The following is a 23,122-nucleotide window of genomic DNA, read 5'->3' as shown; positions in this document are numbered from 1 at the left end:
ATTTTAGTGAAACAGATAGAAAGCATGCGAGGTAACACACACTAGATGTTGTACCTGCAGTTTTGCTTTCTGGACTATTGATGAGCTCCGCAGACGGATTTGGTGCCAATGCAGTCATTTTGTGCCATTATATGAATCTGTGATAATAACTTCATCATAATTGGCTTCTGATGCTTGAGAGTGTTGAATACCCATTTTCAAAGGGGAATGAATTGATTTACTGCTTAATTTAATTGTGCATTAAAATTCAATCATGTACTTTCAACCCAATTCAAAGCGAGTCTTCTGAAGCGATCCCTAGAATGCAGGTGGAGTTGAAGGACATCTTCACATCTTCAAATTTTCAGAGATAACTTAATAATCCGATCCTATTGATTGCATTAGTGTTAAGGTCCGAGATGAAACGGGACCTAATTATTGATGAAACTTTAATTTTTAGGCTATGCATTAGATATACACTACGTGAAGTCATCATCAAAAAAAAAGATTGACTTTGATGGAAGAAAAAATGAGAACTTGGATGAGCCAGTGAGAGATTTGGCCGCTGAGGGCAAGGTAATATTTTCGCACTCTTGAGAAAACCCATTTGGAGGCCATGTTTAACTGCCCATCAGTCTACAACTGTGCCCTCTACCCTCTACGCTTCCTGAAATCCCTCATCGGCCGAAGGTCAAAACTCGGTCTACATGTGGTCTCACCACGCACCTGGCTACTGTCATTGCAGCTCAATGTGAAAAGAGAGAGTCAGAAGGTCGTTCGAGTGCAAAGCTTTGACGGACGGATGATGGGGAAAGCAAGGAGCTAATATCTGCATCAGGGTTCAATGTTAGCTTCCTCAGCATGACGTTTTAAATTGTTAATGGTTTGGATTGTTCTTTTATTGAATGACTTGACACTTCCATTCATTCGGAGTGGCACTGGCTTTGTCCGCAGCTGATAATGTGAAAAGCCCACTGTATTAGGGCTCATGCTGGAACAAGCGGAGGATCACTTATCACTGTCACTTAGGCCTTTCCTGGCAAACAAGACACCTGATGGTGACACTGATTAATGATGCCAGATAAGTTTGTGTGAACAGCGGGAACCCAACACAGGTTTCGTCTGCATCATATTTAAGCATATGGACACCATATGGATCTTAGCATTTCCATAAATATGATGATCGACCGCGGCGAACATGCAGGTGTGATATGTGGGGCAGTTTTTCCTTGTTGTGCAAATACAGTCAGTAATTCCTAACAACTCTTTAAGTACTGAATTTCCTTATCCAAACATAGGCGAAGAAAAGGCAGAAACAAGCAACAGCACATGTAAGAACATTTTCAAAATTTCAATCCAGAAAGTGGCATGTGACTATGCAACAAAGGGGGTGTTGATGGACTCGATCTATGTCTCGATCTATGTTTTGATCATTGTTCTGAATCCCATCTGGATGTAGTCTCTGATCCAAATGGTATTTGCTAAGCCTTTTGCTCAAAATGGTTGCTTTTATATTAAACTCGGCCACATTCAAGTGTTAAAAAAGGCATTAAGATTCTTTTTCACAGTTCTTTTTTTTTTCTTTTTTTCCTTCTTTTTGAAATCATAGGCTGTGTTCTTATTTTTGGAATAAATATATGGACAGATATTCATACAACAAAATATTCTAGGGGTCATGCAAATTATATGAAAATGATAAAACAAATGCTGGCAGTGGCAACATTTTTTAAATAAATAAAATGCTGGAGGAGAAATTGTTAAAAGATTCCATATAAGGGATCACCTAACTTTTTATTTTATATTAAACTATTTACAAAAGCTTACAATCACTCTTCTATATATATATATCATCAGACTAGGTATTTCATGACTTCAGATGTAAATATCCATGAAATCAATGTTTGTTTATGCTCTATCACTACACGTTAAAAAAATAAGCATGTAGATGGCAATTAAAAATCTTCATGAATGCATAAATGCTTAAGTTTAATAGCAACATTTACGGCTCCCACTTATTTAAGATCTCAAGTGTTTATTTACACTTTTGATACACTTAAAGGTATTGACTTGGCTTTGCCTACTCTAACATTAATAGCAATGGTTATTGATTGTCAAGATTGATTTTAAACTGAGGGAAATAGATGCATACCCATGGTGGACTTAAGTAATTTATACCGAGAGAGAAAGTCTGAAGGGGAGATCCTAATAAGCCCAGACTAATTAACTCAATAACTGTTATCCATGTGCCGCATTTCAAGTATCCATGGTCTCAGAAAAGGTCTTTTCTTTTAATTTGAGCTCTTTTCTACAGAAACATAATTGCAGTTGTCAAGAAAAGCCTGTCTAGAAGCTTTTCAATACGACAAAAGCTGGGCAGCCTATCTGAGATTTTTGAGCTTTGATTGCACACAGTCTTTATGAAAAACTGCCCGTGAATAGCAGGGGATGAGACTGCAACTCATAAAGCCAAAAACAGAAAGACAAGGTCATGTGTTTTGTCTTTATAGTCCGAGAAGGAGAAGTAAGGACAATAACAGATGATACAAAAACAATACAAAAAACCTACAAAAAACACAAAAAAACAACAACAACAACAACAACAACAACTATAAATCACAGTTTCTGGGCAGGTAGACTTGTAAGCTACATTTTTTTTTCTTTTTTCCCTCTCATTCTTGGTTTGTGATTTACCAAAAAGGTTAGGCAGAAACCTACAAGGCGTACAAAATATCAAAGTAGAAATTCTGCCATAAAAATGGTGTTTGCAGTCAAATCACTTCATAAAAAGATTCCCACATTGGCCTTTCAATATGGATTTTCTACTCTAGGAACACTAAGCACATGGCAGGGGTATTACAGACACTATCTGATATTTTGAAAATGTTCTGGGATTGATGTGCTTGTATTTTGCTGGCCTGGCACTTGCTTTTGCTGTGTGATGTAGCCTCGACTTTGCAGGATATTCCTTTATATCCTGAGAGCTAAGAGGTATCAACATTTTACAGCAGGCCGAGTATGTCCACTAAAAAAAAAAAAAAAAAAAAAAACATTACAGCACCACATGACTCAGAGGAACCTAAAAAAAGAGAACAAAACAGCCCAAGGAAGGTGCACAACGATGAAAAGAAACAAACAGCCATGTGTATTTCAATCAATTTGAACCTGAAACAATATACATAAAAAATTATATATTATTTTGACTATTGCCTTTGGCTTGGCTTGCTCAGTTGGGGACACTACAATTTTAATGCAAGTTATTCAACAAAATATCCAAATAAAATTAATTTATTAGGTCTTAATTAATTTTATAAACTAGAATACTGATCTGCCAACATTTTCGCTATATAATAAATTAAAATAAGCCGATAAAATTATCATTTTTCTCCAGAAAGACTGCACAGTCGAATCAAATTGTGTTGCAATATTGTCTTGTTTAACACCGCGAATCTGCTTTGAAACAATTGTTATTGTAAAAGCGCTATATATAAATAAAGCTGACTTGATATACTATGTAGAGAACTGGATTGCTCATGACATCAAAAATGTGAAGCCGCTGCGCCGCCATGTTGGTATTCACTAGTAAGCACACGCATTCTATTGAAACAATAGGGACGTAAATAATATTACTGAGAAAACTTTCCCTAGACAGACACCGTTTTTATATATCTGAAGTCTCCCTGTACATGCTTACAACACAAATGTCCTAAGCATGTAAATTATTATTTGTTTAAAGTCTGGAATTTCCGCTGCTTATTAAAAAGTTATGTTCATTCTTTGCAGTAGTGAACATCAGCTTGGCAGGCGGACGAGACACTTCAGTGGATGGATTACAAATGTCAAAGCGCGTAATTTGAAATCGAAAATTATAGATTTATGCCTTGTAACCTGAAATAGTTGTGTACTGTTGTGATTATTTAATTATGTTGTTTTGTATTATTATTCTTATTCTTTTGTAGTCATACAGTTGGCTAACTGCAAATGTTTCAACAATGATTTTGTTAACCGCATGTATTTTGATGCAGTTAATGATTTAAACGCAAAATAAATATACAGGTGCTGGTCAAAAAAAAAAAAAAAAAAAGGCCGTCTCAGAAAAAAAGAAAAGAAAAAACAAGGTACAGTGGAGGTACAATGTTGTCCCTTGGGGAACAAAGCGTATAACTGTACCTTTAAAAGTACACAGTTGGTCCTTAGGGTACAATTATACCATTGTTTTCCTCTACGTAGAGAAGGAGTAGACAAGTTCAGTCCTAGTGAGTCGCTGTCCTGCAGAGTTTTGCTCCAACCCTTAAAGACATCTATAGAAGCTCTCATTGAGAATTAACAGGTTTAGATGTTGATGATTGAAAATGTTTGGTCACATTATGGTGATCAGTGTTTCCTTTAGTTGTGAAGTTTGACTCTTGGCTTTTCATGTTGGTTTGTGTTTTTTGTTTCAAAACTCACTGACTAAAAATGTTAGGGGGGGGGGGTGCACACAGATATCAAGAATCAGCATATGCATCTCAACAATGGTGACATACTTATTGCTGCAATGCATGCTGGGAGCCATGAGTTTTATACTGTGGTGGCTTTGTAGGGTTGGATCTAAACTCTGCAGGACATCAGCTCTCTAGGACCAAGCTTGACTACCCCTGACTTAAAGGTACAAAAATGTACCCTTAAGGGTACCACCCCAGTGACAGCCACTTGTACCTTAAAAGGTACAATTTTGTACCTGTCTTTTTTATTTTGAGAGTGTGGTGAAAGAGCAGCAGGTCTGTTGCTCAAAGCCAATCTGAAAGTCCAGTGGAGAAAAGCAAACAATCATATGCGAATGTCAGATAAAGTGGAAAGCCTGCTAGCTCTTTGTGGTCACTCTTCACTTTCATTATAATGGAAAAGAGCAGCTTTGACATTATACTAAACATCTTCTTGTGTGTTCCCAACAAGAAAAAAAAACAAAAAAAGTAATACAGGTTGGGAATTACTGACTGGGTGACTGAATAATTAATTTTCCTTAACATCAACGACAGGCAGCTTTCCAGGCAAGACAAAAACTGTTTATATTTATGACTAACTAGATATTAATAATGTATGAGAACAAACACGATACAAAATGTAACCACCAGAAACGGTGCATGTCTGCACATGAAAAATGCTCTATTAAAACAGGCCTGTGACTCAAAATATAGTCTGTGTCATCAGCCGATGTAACAAGGGAGCAAACCTAACATTATTTCTATTCCAGACCTCTCACTGTTTTCTGGCTATGGCTATCAAATGCAACATATGTTGTCACAGTGAACAGTGCTAGAAATCTTCAGAGCTTGATTCAGTTTGAAATCATCCAGAGCTTGTTTATATTCAGTGTCAACCCGACTGCTTTAAGACCTGTAAACTACAGCCCCACACAGACCTTTAGAGAGCGGACTACAAGTAAATATCTTATTATTAAGCTCTCTGCTGTTTGGGAGATGCGAACAATCAGATATCAGAGCAGCAGCAACTCTGGATTGGAGGAGCAGCGTCTAATGAGGTCATTGCATTGTTTTACTATTCATTTTGTGAACAGCAAGTCTTAATTCTCCTTCCAAGAATATATTATGTGGAGCAAATTTAAAATTCCAGTCAGTGCAATGCTATCATATTTATTTATTTATGTTTGCACAGAGTACTTACATCCGTTTAACGATTATCATACCATCGCATTTCCCTCCAGCCTGTTCCTAGCTAAGATTCCCATCTGTGGACCAGACAGAGGGTCTCTGGAAATCATAAATTCTTGTTTTAAACCAAACTCACTCATCACTGGGAGAGAGATAGAAAAAAAAATCACCTTTAAATATTCCCTTGTCTATTCCCTTCGGCGCCTCTTGGAATGGGGCTGGGAACGTATTTAAGAATAGTATACAAATTATTGCCAAACTTGACAGTGAGAGTCCTATGAATAATAGCGTGAAGAGGAGAGGGAGGGAAAGGTTGCGTGAAGGTGAGAGGCATTAATTTGCTTTTAAGCTTATGGGAGATTCTTCCATGCTCCCTGCGTTTAGCCACCCACTGTAAAGATACAGCACCACTCCTAGTGCCTTTGACACAAGCTCATTAGCATCTCACCCTACATCAGGAAAATGACTACCTTCCACGAGTGGATCATTATACCGCGTTATAGGGAATACCTTATAACCATAAATGTGGGGAAAGCATGTGCAATAAAGGCTCCGGTTGACTTTTTTTTTCCCCCGAATATGAAGATTGGCTTCCTTGTCAAAACAGGACACAATGAAACGCCGAGCCGCACAAATCACCAATTCAAATGATTGATTAATTGCATGACACTTGGCAGCAGGAGGGCGATAACATTGTCTGAAGACCTCTTATTCACAGATAAAATAGAGGAAAGAGCCATTTTAGAGCCCAGAAATGAATCACGTGGTCGCCACACACTGTATTTCATTCTTAGTGAAATATTTAGCACTTGAGTTGAATGGCTTTGATCAGTATGGAAGATCAGATAAGAATCGTGGGACTGAAAGCACTCTAGCATTATCTTGATGTCCTACGCTTCCATTGCGTTTGGATTCAGCTCAGTATGCTCATACTATGAACCTCTTTTAATTGAACCTAGTTTTTGGCTGGGACTCATTTATGTAGTGGTTCCTATGGAGGTACATCAACAGTGTTACATTACAGTGTTCCATTTGGTCCTCCAGATAGCTAACTTGCACGTTTTTTTTAATTTTTTTTTAGCTACGAGACCCTCATCATCAATGTTATGTGTTAACTAATTAAATCAAAACAGGGATGTGAGTTTTCTTTCTTTTATTTTTGTTCTATGAATTTCGTAGGTTGTCTACAAACCAGAAGGTTGTTGGTTCAATCCCCGGTTCCACCTGACCAAGTGTCGAAGTGTCCATGAGCAAGACATCTAACCCCAGCTGCTCCCGACGAGCTGGATGGCGCCTTACATGGCTGACATCGCCGTCGGTGTATGAATGGGTGAATGTGAGGCAAAAATGTAAAGCGCTTTGGATAAAAGCGCTGTATAAATGCAGTCCATTTACCATTTACCATGGTAAACAGACCAAACATAATGGTGGTAGACTATAATAACCCCCCACCCCCACCGAACCTCTCCTATACCTTGTATGTACAACTGTCTGGTTACCAGCGCTATTCAAAATATAATTTTTTGTGTTCAACTGAAGGAATATATTCATACAGGTTTGGAACAACATGATGGTAAGTAAATTGAAATATGTGAATATGTGGGTGAACTATCCTTTAACTCGTATATTGAAATTTGCAGCAATTAAACCACTTTGATGTTTTTCTGCAAACTGAGCCAATGGATCATAATAACTAGAACATCATTTCGAGTGCTTGCATTCTTAAGCTAGGTTGTGTCCAGTTACATCAATATATGTTTTTCTCCTTAGGGTAGTAGAGTTCAAAATCAGTCCAAAAACCAAAAATTGCATTGGCAAAAAAAACATTTTTATAGTCTGTTAAAAGTAATTAACAGCTGTGACTGTGGGGAGAAATTGTAATTGTGTAAGAACTGTGATGCATTTAGATTGGGTTGGCTTGCAGGGTTACAAAAGTAGCTTAGTATTTTGGTGGCAAACTTTAAGGGCATGGGCTAGCTGTCTGGATTTTTTATTTTTATTTTTTATTTTTCTAAAGTGATGAGTGCTTTTGCAAACTGGATGGTTAGACAAATGAGTGATCTGTGTTGAAGTCTTTCTGGTTGTATTTATACGTTTTGAAAAGTGTTTCATTTACTTTACGTGTTTACATTTGATTGAGTCTACGTGTCTAAAAATGTCAGTTTGCCAAACAGTGTGCTTTTAATATTTCTGAATATAACACTATGACTGGCACTGGGACTTTGTCTATTCTCCAGGACTGTGAAAGTGAAGAGGCTGAATCTGGAATCACTCAGACAACAATGGGAATATATGCAATTCGGGCAGAGGAATCTGGTCCCGAAAGAACCTTCAGATGTTGGTGTTCTTCTGGAAGGCATTCAAGTTCTGCAAAACCTATGAAGTATCATGCTTGGATGTGTGATGCTTTTTGGACTGATGTAAGCCCTTAATATCGTTCAAAATGATTGCATGTCATAGATTTCTACAAATGGTCGTGTAATGTAAACAAGTGTTATCATTGAATATTTGTGATATACTGTACATATATATATATATATATATATATATATATATATATATATATATATATATATATATATATATATATATATATATATATATACAGTCTTGTTCAAAATAATAGCAGTACAATGTGACTAACCAGAATAATCAAGGTTTTTAGTATATTTTTTATTGCTACGTGGCAAACAAGTTACCAGTAGGTTCAGTAGATTGTCAGAAAACAAACAAGACCCAGCATTCATGATATGCACGCTCTTAAGGCTGTGCAATTGGGCAATTAGTTGAAAGGGGTGTGTTCAAAAAAATAGCAGTGTCTACCTTTGACTGTACAAACTCAAAACTATTTTGTACAAACATTTTTTTTTTCTTCTGGGATTTAGCAATCCTGTGAATCACTAAACTAATATTTAGTTGTATGACCACAGTTTTTTAAAACTGCTTGACATCTGTGTGGCATGGAGTCAACCAACTTGTGGCACCTCTCAGCTGTTATTCCACTCCATGATTCTTTAACAACATTCCACAATTCATTCACATTTCTTGGTTTTGCTTCAGAAACAGCATTTTTGATATCACCCCACAAGTTCTCAATTGGATTAAGGTCTGGAGATTGGGCTGGCCACTCCATAACATTAATTTTGTTGGTTTGGAACCAAGACTTTGCCCGTTTACTAGTGTGTTTTGGGTCATTGTCTTGTTGAAACAACCGTTTCAAGGGCATGTCCTCTTCAGCATAGGGCAACATGACCTCTTCAAGTATTTTAACATATGCAAACTGATCCATGATCCCTGGTATGCGATAAATAGGCCCAACACCATAGTAGGAGAAACATGCCCATATCATGATGCTTGCACCTCCATGCTTCACTGTCTTCACTGTGTACTGTGGCTTGAATTCAGAGTTTGGGGGTCGTCTCACAAACTGCCTGTGGCCCTTGGACCCAAAAAGAACAATTTTACTCTCATCAGTCCACAAAATGTTCCTCCATTTCTCTTTAGGCCAGTTGATGTGTTCTTTGGCAAATTGTAACCTCTTCTGCACATGCCTTTTTTTAACAGAGGGACTTTGCGGGGGATTCTTGAAAATAGACGTCTTCTAACTGTCACAGTACTTACAGGTAACTCCAGACTGTCTTTGATCATCCTGGAGGTGATCATTGGCTGAGCCTTTGCCATTCTGGTTATTCTTCTATCCATTTTGATGGTTGTCTTCCGTTTTCTTCCACGTCTCTCTGGTTTTGCTCTCCATTTTAAGGCATTGGAGATCATTTTAGCTGAGCAGCCTATCATTTTTTGCACCTCTTTATAGGTTTTCCCCTCTCTAATCAACTTTTTAATCAAAGTACGCTGTTCTTCTGAACAATGTCTTGAACGACCCATTTTCCTCAGCTTTCAAATGCATGTTCAACAAGTGTTGGCTTCATCCTTAAATAGGGGCCACCTGATTCACACCTGTTTCTTCACAAAATTGATGACCTCAGTGATTGAATGCCACACTGCTATTTTTTTGAACACACCCCTTTCAACTAATTCAACTAATTGCCCAATTGCACAGCCTTAAGAGCGTGCATATCATGAATGCTGGGTCTCATTTGTTTTCTGAGAATCTACTGAACCTACTGGTAACTTGTTTGCCACGTAGCAATAAAAAATATACTAAAAACCTTGATTATTCTGGTTAGTCACATTGTACTGCTATTATTTTGAACAAGACTGTATATATATATATATATATATATATATATATATATATATATATATATATATATATATATATATATATATATATATATATATATATATATATATATATATATATATATATATATTTTTTTTTTTTTTTTTTATTATTAATAATAAATGCTATTATTAAACAGAGTATTTCTATTTGAGGGCTTTTAGTTAATCCATCTAAAAAATAATAATTCTTTGCATCTTGCCTGCTCTAAATTAGACTCACTACTGAAGAAAATTAGGTGAAGTTTGAAATTTCTCCAGGAGTTCCTCTGAGAGCCATAAGAAAAAAGAAACATGAGAGAATTATTAAAAAGCGCAATATATGAACTAAATGACCCCTCAGTGCCAAGCTGCTTCTCCATACAGCACAATCAGCAGATTACCTCCACCTGAAGAACTCCAGATTCTTTCATTTCCTATCGCAAATTACACAATAATGGCAGAAAACCAGATTATATTTGATGCTTTTATGTTACGTTGAACGTGGTTGTTGTATCGTGTAACGTTAAATGCAATAACCAAGCAACAGCAAAAAGCAAATCATTTGAATCCTAATGGCTGCCATTCTGTTATATAATATCGAGCTTTCTCTGGGCAGAGCTTTCAAAAAATTAAGAGGTTAAGCTATGTAGCCAAGAGGCTAATGCATGGAAAAAGCCTTTGGACCCTAGCTGAACTAAATCCAGCACGCACAATGACACCCCATTAACAGGATGGAGGACACCAGGAATGCCTGAATCTGAACGCTGAGCAGATTTCCAGGTGGACGAGAGTCAAGCGCCTCAGACTCGTGGGTAACTGCACTCTGACACCTCCACTGATTTGACAAATGATTCTATATCAAAGGGCTGCACACACATTTGACTTAATTGATTAGACAGCATGTGGCGAAATCCCTGATTGGTTTAACTAAAAGAGCAGGAAACGTGCCATAGTTTTATAAAAAGCCACGCACTTTGTGGTGACAAGTGGGGGAAAAATGAGTTCCTGCCTTCTTTTAAGTATGACTGATTAATATTGAAATGTGTATGAAAAATGAGACAAATTAATCTTGTTCTAATGCCATAAATCATCTAATCCGAGTGGGTTTACAGCTGTAATTCTAGAGGTTAGAATTTCTTTCATCTCTTCATTAGCGGGGTCAACCACAGCCAGAGGACCTTGTGAGGGGCAAGTCTATAAATGCGGGACCCTGTGCACAGACCTAGGTTTAATACGGCTGTAAAAAACCAACATGTCTGCCAATTAAAGAGACACCACATTAACACTGCTTCTGTAATTACAGACAAGAGCAGGACCGAAATAAAGCAAATGGAGGGCCGCAAACACTTCTCTGGAACAAAAAATGTGGGTAACACTTTATTTTAAGGTTCAGTTATTAACTATTAACTAGTTTATTAGTTTATTAGCATGCAAATTACTAGAATATTGGCTTTTTATTAATACTTATAAAGCACATATTAGTGCCTTATTCTGCATCACTTTATTCTACATCCTTTAATCCTACCTAATACCTAAACTTAAATGCTACAAAAAATACCTTACTAATAAACAGTAAATTAGGAGTTTATTAAGGAAAAAGACATAGTTAATAGTGAATGTGTTCCCCATACTAAAGTGTTACCAAATTTTGTTACCCGAGCTACTCTTTGGAAGACAGACAGATCATCTGATGATTAGCGATGGAAATCGTAAAGAATTTAACAATCCCGGTTCTGATTCCATAACGGTTCCATTAAAGGGGTCATGAACTGACTTTTTAGTTTTCTTCAACATATGACGTTCTTATGGTTTTTACATTAAAAAAAACCTCATAATGAAAACGTAATAGGCAGTTCCTACACTGTTTTGAGCGTAGCTTTTTTGAAAAGCTCATTTTTTAATGGGCGTGCCGCATTAAAGACATGGAATTAAACGCCCACTGCTATGATTGGATAACAGTTTTGCATATTATAATGAGTTCCGACTCCCCCGTCAGTAAACAAGGGGAATTCTTTTAAAAATGTCCAATGTGGAAACCGGAATAATTCCAGACATGTTCGTCTGATCCCGAATCGCAGGACAATGAACCAACGACACCTCAAATACAAAGGATTCTCCAGCCTGTGACAGCATGGTAAGGTATTGTTAATTACGTTTAGTTAGACATATACACATATTCAGTAGATATCAAACGACCTGTAACAATGCATTTACTATCACATGAAAAATATGTTTTACTCACATAAGTGTGTTGCACCATTCCTTCCAGATCCAAAATAGAAGGCACACCATCTTTTTTAAATGTCATTCTGTCTGCAAATCCAGTCTCGACCTGTCTTGTTTTCAAAAGAATCTGCGGTGAAATGAAGCAAACAAACGCGCAATGTCTTACCCATGTGAGCTGGAACTTCATTACAAATAAAGTTCAACATCATTCCTAATATTCGGATCCGATGGAAGCTTATGCAGTGATTGTGTTTCTTGCACAACCAGACACAGCACACTGTTTTGTAATCTTTAACTGCATGTTTATTGCTTGGCAGCTCAAAATGGTTGTTACATCCAGAGCCGCAAGGTTCTTTTGTTGGGCCAAACTCTAATCTTGTTGTTTTTCTTCCTGTCTCTTTGGATGGGATGATGGAAGAGAGGAGAGCATATTTAAACTGCAGCTACCTATAGAGCAGTGTTGGTGGTGGCTTCATCTCCAGACTGACTCTGGCTGTGATCAAGCTTTTAGTTTGATTTGGTGTATATGTCTCCATTGTGTTGGGCCTAAGTAGAACCTCTGTCCGTTGTCTTATTGCTTACATCTATGATTGAGATTTCAAAGAGAGAAGTGTCCCTTAATTTGAGTTGTCTAAGGTAAATACTGATCTGGCCTTATTATATGATGTCTCTATTTTCTTTTCCTTTGTTGGGGTTAGTAGGAAGGCGGGTGCCATTTAGTTTTGTGTTACCTATTTTCTCCTGGTTATGTTAGAGTTAGTTTAGGCTACTGTATTTTGTTTTCTTTGTTTTGTAACAGTAGATTTTTTTTTTTAATTTTAGGTAGGAGTTAGCTTTTTGTTTGTTGTTTTGGCCCTGCCCCCTTCTGAAGCTGATGCCCTTTTCATTATTATTTTTTTTATTGTTGAATTATGTAAATAAACTTATCTTATGTTTCATCTCACTGGTTGTTGGGCTTCTTGTAGTCATTTTGCGCCTGTAGATGGGGTTTACTCTGCTGTTGCACCTTAATTTACCACCAACCATATCTGTTGCGATCCGCCCCTAGACCTATTGGGTTCGTAACATCGGCTTAGAGCCAGGATCCGGTAGGCCTGTGTTATTTACCTATTACATGTCATGCAATAATCGGTGGGCGGGGCTACATAATTAAATGCATTGGTATTGGTCTTTTTCTGTTGAGGCAGTGTTTTGCTGCTCTCTGACATCACAGGGAGGCAAATTTGCAGATCTCTAGTTTAATGAGCCAGCTGTCAATTAAACTATATACACATGTATACAAATTAAGCTTTTCTTTGACTAACAACGAAGTTTGTAAAGCTTTGAAACGTAAAGGATATTCTTATATTATCATGACCTTTTATATTTCAAATGCTCAAGGGAAAGTTGATTTCTCAGTTCATGACCCATTTAATAAATCTTTTTCTACTAGGAAAAAAAAAAAGTGTGATTTAATTGCAAAAACAATACGATAATTTCAATAATAAATATTATTTAAAACAATAATAGCAAAAAGTGGGTTTACAGGTGAATTTAAGCCTTTTTTGGGACGACTCTAATTAAAAAAAAAAAAAAAAATGTGTCAATAAACACTACAGTTTACTAGGTAACACTTTACCATAAGGTTTTGATTTGTTAACATTAGTTTACATATTAACTAACATGACTTAACCATATGCAATACATTTGTTAATGTATTTGCTTATCTTTGTTAATGTTAGTTAATGAAAAAAGAGATGTTCATTGATTGTTCATTTTAGTGCATTAACTAATGGTAACAAATACAACTTTTGATTTTAAAAATGTATTAAAAAATGTAAATTAATATTGACAAAGATTAGTAAATGCTGTAGAAGTGCAGTTCATTATTTGTTAACTAATGTTACTAATGAAACCTTATTGTAAAGTGTTACCGTTTACTGTTTGTATGTTTGTAAGGCTGCATTTAATTGGTCAGAAATACAGTAAAATAAAAAAATATACTGTGCAATATTACAATAATATATTTTCTAGTGATGGTAAAGCTGAATTTCCAGCAATGTACCTTTGGTGAATAAAAAAAAAATACTGACCCAAAACTTTTTTAGGGTAGTCTACTTCATTCGCTTTAAAACATACTTCTGACAAAATAAACAAAAAAAAAAAATATTAAATGAATGCATGAAAACTTAAAAGAACCGAACATCATTTTGTCTTTTGTATTTTATAAACCAGGGGGAAATGTCTAAATAAGAACCTGAATCAAAACAGCTATAAATATCCTTAACACAGATGCGTGCACACACAACCTGCTGCATGGCATGCTCGGAGAGTTGGGCGGCTGGTGTACCTTTTCTCTTTTTGACATGAACATGCTGTGCTTGCTAGTGACAGGCTCAGCGTAGCCCTACACCCAGAGGTCACAACTGACCTTTCCGATTGTGAGTTTTTCCAGCTCTACTACATGTTTGTCTGAAGATGTCCGCCAAAGCATCTCCGGGCACCACGCTGAGACGGCGGTATGGGTTCGGGCATTTTGTTGCTTGTCTTCCAGCATCACGCCTACTCCCTCCTGAATAGCATATGAATGCAGAGCACACTGCCTTGAGTTTTGCATGCTACGAAGCTTAATTGCTGCATGACTAGCCTGTTGTTGCATGGCTGGAGGGATTTCCATTTATTATCTAGTATGAATCATTTTTAAGATGTGCTTATTCACCACCGGTTTCCCCAAGTTCAAAACACCATTTTGAGTAGGACGTGGAAGAGCGCGGAGGAAAGGGAGAGAGGAACGACACCCCTCCCTCCCGCAGATGGAATGCGTGTCTGTGTTTGCACGGAGGGGTACATTGGTCGCACCATGCCCAGATCAGGCGGCTCGTGCCAGGGTTCCGCATGCATTGCGCGCAGGGAGGGAAGGGTCAAATTCTGCACTCCATCTGCCATCTGCTTTGGCGGCTCGACGGGGCGGCTCTGGAATACGGCGCCCGCTAGGGTTAACCCGAAGCCTTGATGAATGGCGTTTAAATACCTGCAGAATATCAGCCGGGTCGTCCGTTGGATCGGCAGAGCAGACGTGCCTGCTGTAATGTCAGACAAATGATCACTTTCCTCAAGCCGGGGCCACTTCATCAACGTTAAGCGTTGAGGTGTGCCTTCCTTCACGATCTGGTAGGAGGCCTGAAATTGGGACTCTCTCCACTCTCACTACTGACCTATTGTGAATCGCAGTGGCTGGAATGAATTACTGCTGAGAGGACAAACGCATAATGTAAGATATTATTGGGGAATTTAACAATGCTCAGGCCTCAGGGACTCTCACAATGTAATGTATGGCCTTTGGAGTACAATTGCTATGGAAACTAGAAGCCCTGGGTGACCAAGTTGCCCACCCACACGGACAGCCGTTAATCATCTTCACTCCAATTCTGGCACAGCAGAATTTGGCCAATGTGTCAAGCAGCAATTATGTATACTTAGTGTTCTCTCCACCCCCCTCAGCTTCGCTCTCGTTCTCCCGTCATCCTTCTCTTCCCCTCTCCTTTCCATTTAATCACGGCGCTTTTAAAAGCTCTCTGTTCATTAGCTCCCTTTCATTGTAAATGCATACAATACCAGCAAAGAAAATAGGAACGGTCTTAGTGCCACACAGTACGACGTTCCTATTATAGAAATCATATCTAACCGTTTAGCCATTATACTTTCATTCGGAGCTGAGTGACACGCCAAATTACTCCACTGCTCCATTGCTTTCTTTGCATATTGGTTTGTGCAGATCACAGGCGCTAATGGGAAGCGACGAGACAGAGATTATGTTCTGCTGGTCGCAGGGAAACGTTAACGCCATCACAAATCTGTGGCATCCCTTCATTACCTCCATCCAGATCAGCTGTTTCAAGGAGAGCTGACAGGAACATGGGAATTGCAGCGCTCTCCATATTTCAAGGACAAAACGCCACAGCCTGGGTGTCGAGCAGGTGAGTTCGAGCGCATCAGCACTGTATAGAACGTGTTATTAGAGGTGATCTCGACAGGGGTGAAGCACGCAGGCTCGTGTGAAGGACGGGTCAGCAATTAGAGCCCTGTTGTGTGCCGAAAGGTTCAGTACAAAGCTGATTGCCTTTTCATACATCTCACAATGAGCCCTGAGGTGATTTTTATAAATATTGTGCAGCTTTCTCTCGCAGTTTCAAGTCACTTTTGATGGCAGTTGGCATATTAAGGTTTGCCGATTTTGGACCGCTTGCTGACAGGCTGTCAGATGTGCCTTTGACTGACTTTTTTAGCAAAGTTTTTGCTTTAATCTTGACCTGCCCAGTCAACCAGAAGAGGAAATGCGCACTTTGGCACATTTGGGGTTAGTGGACTGACAATAGTGCGAGGTTTGGCAATATAACACATTATTGCGTTTCTCACATAGGCTGTGTGAAAAACAGGCTCAAAAGCCGAGGAAGCCAGCTTTCAAACAGGAAAATATACTTTCTTTGTGTTCATCTACACAAAGAACACGACTGATTCTTGTCACTGTTTTGGTAAATCCTACACCCAAAAAGCATGAAATCACAGATAATTCAACATCTTGTAGCAATATTACGGTTTAATTCAGGGCCTTGTTTCCAACCAGAGATAAGACACAATAAAAAGGAAATATCTGCTGTCATGCCTCCTTGCTCTGGTACATGGCGGTGTGGAGAAAAAGAAGTGTTGTTCTATTTCAACGTATTCAAACTAAATAAATAAATAAATGTGTTTTGAAAGAAAAAAATATATAATAAAAAATAAGGGTAACATTTTAGTTTAGTTGCTTTTTAGCATGCATATTACTAGGATATTGGCTGTTTATTAATAATTATTAAGAACATATTAATGCCTTATTCTGCATATTCCACATCCCTTTCCTCAGCTTTAAGTGTTAGTTCACCCAAAAATGAAATTGATGTCATTAATAACTCTACCCTAATATCATTCCACACCCATAAGACCTCCGTTCATCTTCGGAACAAAGTTTAAGATATTTTATATTTAGTCCAAGAGTGTATCCAAATGTATGCACACTATACTGTCCATGTCCAGAAAATCGATCAATCATTCGGATTGCCAGTGTCACGTGATTTCAGCAGTTTGGCAGTTTGGCATGCGATCTGAATCATTTATTGATTCACTGATTCACAAGCGTTTGAATCTTTATTTGAGGTTTGAACACAAACAAGAAAGAGAAGACAATGCTTAATAAAGTCATAGTTTTTGTTATTTTTTGACCAAAATGTATTTTTGACGCTTCAACAGATTCTAATGAACTGATGTCACATATGGACTACTTTGGTGATGTTGTTATTCCCTTTCTGGACATGGATAGTAAAGTGTGCATACTTTAGTGTACACTTGGATACGCTCTCGGACTAATATAAAATATCTTAAACTGTGTTCTGAAGATGAACGGAGGTCTTACTGGTGTGGAACAACATTAGGGTGAGTCATTAATGACATAAATTTCATTTTTAGGTGAACTAACCCTTTAACAACAACTTTTGAACTATTAATAAGCACCAATTAGGAGTTTATTGAAGCAATCGTCATAGTTAATAGCTAGTCAATAGTGAGAATAAAAAAAAAAAAGCACATTATATATTATTTACAGCAGTTGTTCTCAATGGTTTTGCTTTATGACACAAACCAAATGGGGACCCGACTCAGTAGCAAAATCATATAAAAGTAAAGTAAAATGGAATTTTGACTGAAATATTTGTTAATATTGCCAGGAATTGAGAAGCTGCATTTAATATTCTATAGGGATGCACAATACGTTAATCTCATATCTGATCTTTGTCCGTGAATATTTGATATACATCAATACTGGATATTTAGTGGATATTTATTTACTTTGCCATCATCTTAGTTAATGTTAACCAAGGCACTGGTTATTAATTAACACTGTTAAAGCAAATCATAAGAATTCATATATCAAAATAAATATCTAAATCTAATTAAATTTATCATTTTAAAAGCTACAAGTGAATTTATGCATCACATACTTGTAATTCATTTATACAAAGTAGTAGTTTTTTTCGTAAACTCATGGCCTTGGCACCTTGCTCAACTGTTTAAACTAGATGAATTCTCAATTGAAATTGGATTAAGACAACAAAGCCTTTGATGTCAAACAAAATACACATTTTCACATTGTTTTCCCCTTCTCTGTGTAGTAGAACAGTTAAAAACCAATGCTTTACAGAGATGCAGTATACACCACAGCTTTATCACACAGTGAAAATGCAACGCCTCTAATAAGCAGAACCATTAGCAAGACAGTGACTTACCTTGTGAGGGCACGTGGCTGGGACAAGAGGGAATGTTTTGTCTGGGGTCTGGCTCTGGTTCTAAAAGAGAAACAAATCATTCTGTTTTAGTTATTTTAGTTAGAATGAAACTGTTGCATTCAAGCACAGTTCCTATAAATTGCATGTTTCGTAATAAGGCAGAACAAAGTGACCTATTACGTACACTTATTCCGAAGAAATGGATAAGCCAATTGAGTGAATAAAGGTTAAGGTCATCAATCTGCGGTGGTGGAATATACCGCAAACAGATGGCTACAGCAAAACTTCTCAATGCAAGACTATTCCTGCGCCCCTAATGCTGAAAACACGAGCGTAGCACATAGCACAGGCTTCATAACATATGCAAAGGTTCTCAAACAGGATTTCATTAACCAATTAGCATATTGTAAATATGGTGCTACATCAGACTGATACATGAAAACCAACACTAAAAAGGTTGCACGTAGGTAAGTCAACAAGGCAACAACAGATGGTCCTGCTGTTTGCGATTATGCATGATGCAGGGCCTCTGCACACTGACAAAGGCAGCGCAGGGGGAAATGACCATCTTGAAGTGACCTCGCATACATATGAGGAACAATAAGCAGTCGAGCCCGCACAGCGGGGGACAAACTTCTCTGCCTTATACTTGAGGGACGCCTAGTTGATTCAAAGCAGGTGCTGCCAGTCATTCTCTTACATCCAGTTATCTTCTTTTTGTAGAACTAATGCTCTCTGACACTATTAATGGCTTCCTTATGGTATCACCAAGAGAGATGAAACATTGAGCGGTCCAGACTTCAACATCTATATTTCATCAGCACTTAGAGAAGTCAGCATCGGCTGTGTGGTAACCTCACTTCACACCCACTGTCGGGTAAAAGACAAACACTGCATGGTCAGCCCTAGGCATCTGAGATAATAGAAAGGATTTTTGTGCCACTCTTGCAAAGAGGAATTTCTACAGAGACATGGGTTACACAATTTACCTTTTTTGTGTGCAATTGACCAATTAAAGAATCATTCTTCTCCACTTCAACTTGGCTCATACTCTCCTAGAGACAGTTTTTCATTTAATGAGCTAGTTTTAAACTATACATGATATTGTAACCTGAGAGGAGCTGGCACGGGAACTCAAATAGGGGGAGACTAATAAAGTACACATTCTCCTGGTTGCAAGGGCAGCTCAGAGGACACAACGTGTTTATTCAGGAAAGTTGCTGTCAGCATCACTCGCATTGACCTGTGTCTGCTCTACTTTTGTCAGTCAAAACATCTAATAAGCACTGTTAAAAGCAGTACAATTTGCAACATTTGGTACACTAAAAAAGGCGCTATTCTGATTTTGAGTCTGATATTTTATACAAATCTTACAATAAATAAAGCAAACAATAAGTTAATAGACACAATTATACACTTTAGTAATTTTAGGCACATTGTTGGTTACTCCTTTGGTCACCAGTGAATAGTTCAAAACCATGCAAAGCAGAACCAGCAGTGTTGTTTAAAGGTGCACTATGTAACTTTTCTGTCCACTAGAGGGCGCCTATTCAAAACAAAGGCATAGTTTGATGAATCTTGGTACATGTGTTCTTCACCTCACAGCCAGTGGAAAAGAATCGGGATAGGACTCGGGCAAAAATGATGTTCATGGATGTGATTATTAACGTTACTGTAGTATGAAGCAGAGCAGGGGTAAGTGCTGTGGAGCTAAACAAGTTGCTGAAGCGACTGCAAATGAGAGACAAGCGTGACAGGGCTTGCGAGCAGCAGGACTTTTATTATCCCATAGTCACTGGCGCCATTTCCATGTTTCCGGTCATGAGTATGAGGTAACACAGCTCTGTTTATCATATTGGATATATTTGAGTATGTTGAAAATTACGATGTTACTACGATGTGCGTTCTCTCGGCGACATCTATAAAACACTTTGCACACTGCAGTAAGTGTACAGCTTTTCTGAAAAATAAAGCCAGAAACTAAGGGTAACGCAGATATGACACAATTGACAGGCAATTCGCTCACACGTCCCAGTTTGTCGGTTTAAAAGCCATTTTCTCACATTTGGGGAAAACATTTGTGATATTGTAAGTATTCACAATATACAAAATATGTAATACTAGCCTAGTGGTTTTTGGATACTTTTTTACATGAGCAGGACCAGTACCTAACCAAAAGTCATCAGAATAGTTGAATACATTGGTTGAGTGAATTATTCAATGACTCACTCCTGGATGAATCAGTGTATTTTAACAAATCTTTCTAGCAGTTTCCAAACCAGTTGTCACTTAGATACTGGAGCCTAATCAGCGCCTAACCAAGTTCATCAGAACAGTTGAATAAATTAGTTGAGTGAATTATTCAATGTCTCCCTCCTGAATAAATCAGTTCATTTAAAATGAATGAAAGAATGAATGAAAGAATGAATGAATGAAAGAATGAATGAATGAATGAATGAATGAATGAATGAATGAATGAATGAATAAATAAATAAATAAATAAATAAATAAATAAATAAATAAATAAATAAATAAATAAATAAATAAAATGTTCTATACATTTCCAAAGTGCTTGTCACTGGGATGCTGGAGCCTGACTAGTGCCTAACCAAAAGTCATCAGAACAGTTGAATACATTGGTTGAGTTAATGATTCAATGACTCACTCCTGGATGAATCAGTGAATTTTAACAAATCTTTCAAGCAATTTCTAAACCACTTGTCACTGGGAAGCTGGAGCCTAACCAAGTTCATCAGAACAGTTGAAACATTGGTTGAGTAAATGATTCAATGTCTCACTCCTGAATAAATCAGTACATTTGAAAAAATAAATAAAACATTTTCTATGAAGTTCCAAAACAGCTTGCCGCTGGGATGCTGGAGTCTAACCAGCGCCTAACCCAGTCCATCAGAACAGCTGACCGACTTGGTTGAGTGATTCAATCATGAATGAATCAGTGTAGCTGAATAAATAGGTTGAGAGAATGGTTTGGTGATCTAGGTTGTAAAAACTGCCAGTTGTGGCATTGAACAAATCCGTTTAATGAATGATTCAATGAGTCACAAAAAAGTAACATGTTGCCAGCTACTTGCCGTAATGGTGTAAACAGCAGAACGATTCACAAAAATGTCAACACTAATACACATACTAACAGTTTGAAATCTGCATCAAGATTAGTATTTAAAATCAGAGCATCTGTTTTGCTGCAGACTCGCTCATTGTATTATGGTAACAGTAGAAATACAGCAATATGTGTTCAGAACATTGCCTGGATAATTTTTTATTGGTGGAGATACATATATAATAAATGACGTGTCAATTGACAATTGTGTCTGAAATGGAAGTCACTTATTGTTTAATATAACTTTTGTATTAAAAGTAATATCAAGCATGATGTAAAACTGCATATTAATTACACTCTGGCTTTGTGCTGACAGCCAGATCACAGTCGTGCTGATATCCAGAACAAAACCTCTTGCTGGTATAATGTTGCTTAAATAAACTGGGCAACAGTTATGAAACAAAAACATATTGAAGAGAAGTAAAAACAGAATCTCTTTGTAAAAATTGCATTGGTGTTAATGCTTTATTTCCTGTTTAATGTTTTCCTCAGCCACGGTTAATTATTTAATATGACAGGTATGCGGAGCAGAGTGTATTAACTTGTCCTGCATGTTTAAATAATATATGATCCCATTAAAATCTGACATAGACGACAGACACACACACCACTGGGGCTTTATTCATTTGCAGGTACACAGCCACCATTATCAGGCAGTGTTGACCCAGTGTGTTCAATTGAATGGCCTTTATGTAATGTGCGGCAAAATTATATGTTGCACTGAAAGCCTAGGCTATGCAAATGCAACATAACTGCACTGGTACAAGCTGATGACTTCAGTGCTCTGCTGTTATTTTGGAGTGTGGATAACTCTGTAAAATAAGTGCGGATGCAGGGAATGGTTTTCAAATGGTCGCTTTCTTACAAGAAAATCTTTATTGGTGTCTTCCTTCCTTCTCAGCTCTCTCCATAATTCATGCAGCGCAAGTAAACTTGTGAAAGCAAAATGTGATTTTGTCAAGGTTGTGAAGTGCAGTCAAATAAACATGATGGAAAATGCCAGATAGAAGGCAAATTTATTATCTCTTCTCATTACGTGTTACATCTCTGCTTCACAGTAGAGAGACAAATTAGTTTTTATCGAGATGCCAAATTGCTAATATTAAACCTCTCTGCTGTTCCTCCCCAAAACAAGCCATGGCAGTGATTTCTTTACTTCACTCTGCTGAATGTTTTCCTCTCCAAATGGTAGTGGAGGAGAAAAGAGAGCAAGCGGTAGGCTGCAAAGAGCCGTAATCTCCTTGCCAGCAATGTTGAGGCTGACTGACGTTCAATGTGCCATCGCTATAAAGGAGTGCTCTTTGAAACGACAGCCTCCCACAAGTACATCAAGACACCAAGGTTTCTTGCTCCTGGTGTGCTCATTTGCTAAGCAGTGTGAAGCCCTTACATTTAGACTGGTCTTGAGAGCTGGAAGAAGTCTCAATTAGACCTTTGTAATGAGTTAAAGGCACAGGTATAAGCCTGAGTTTAGCACAACAGCGGCATCGTCTGCGTGTGGATGAAAACAAAAAAGAAGAATGTCCTCTGGATGCTACGACAACCACAAGAACCATTCCCCAAACTGGGTTCCACTTGTGTCCCATTTATACAATGTTTTAACAATGAACAACTGCTATTTAAACTCT

The 23,122-nt window shown here is 37.7% G+C and overlaps 1 protein-coding gene across 3 annotated transcripts in view; it reads right to left on the bottom strand.

Annotated features, from left to right (window-relative positions):
* The window catches only part of pcdh11 (protocadherin 11), a 241,307-nt gene that overhangs the window by 133,359 nt on the left and 84,826 nt on the right, over positions 1 to 23,122 (bottom strand). For 2 of the 3 annotated variants that reach the window (XM_067457780.1, XM_067457781.1), the window contains exons 4-5: positions 18,374 to 18,433; positions 12,094 to 12,204 (exon numbers count right to left, since the gene is read on the bottom strand). In XM_067457780.1, coding sequence (XP_067313881.1) covers positions 12,094 to 12,204; positions 18,374 to 18,433 — 171 coding nt within the window. The remainder of the gene's footprint in view (positions 1 to 12,093; positions 12,205 to 18,373; positions 18,434 to 23,122) is intronic. The other variant, XM_067457782.1, reaches the window with a different exon arrangement.

The sequence above is a fragment of the Pseudorasbora parva genome, chromosome 11 (assembly GCF_024679245.1).
Source record: "Pseudorasbora parva isolate DD20220531a chromosome 11, ASM2467924v1, whole genome shotgun sequence".
Classification (NCBI taxonomy): domain Eukaryota; kingdom Metazoa; phylum Chordata; class Actinopteri; order Cypriniformes; family Gobionidae; genus Pseudorasbora; species Pseudorasbora parva.
This window is presented reverse-complemented; position numbering and strand designations above follow the sequence as displayed.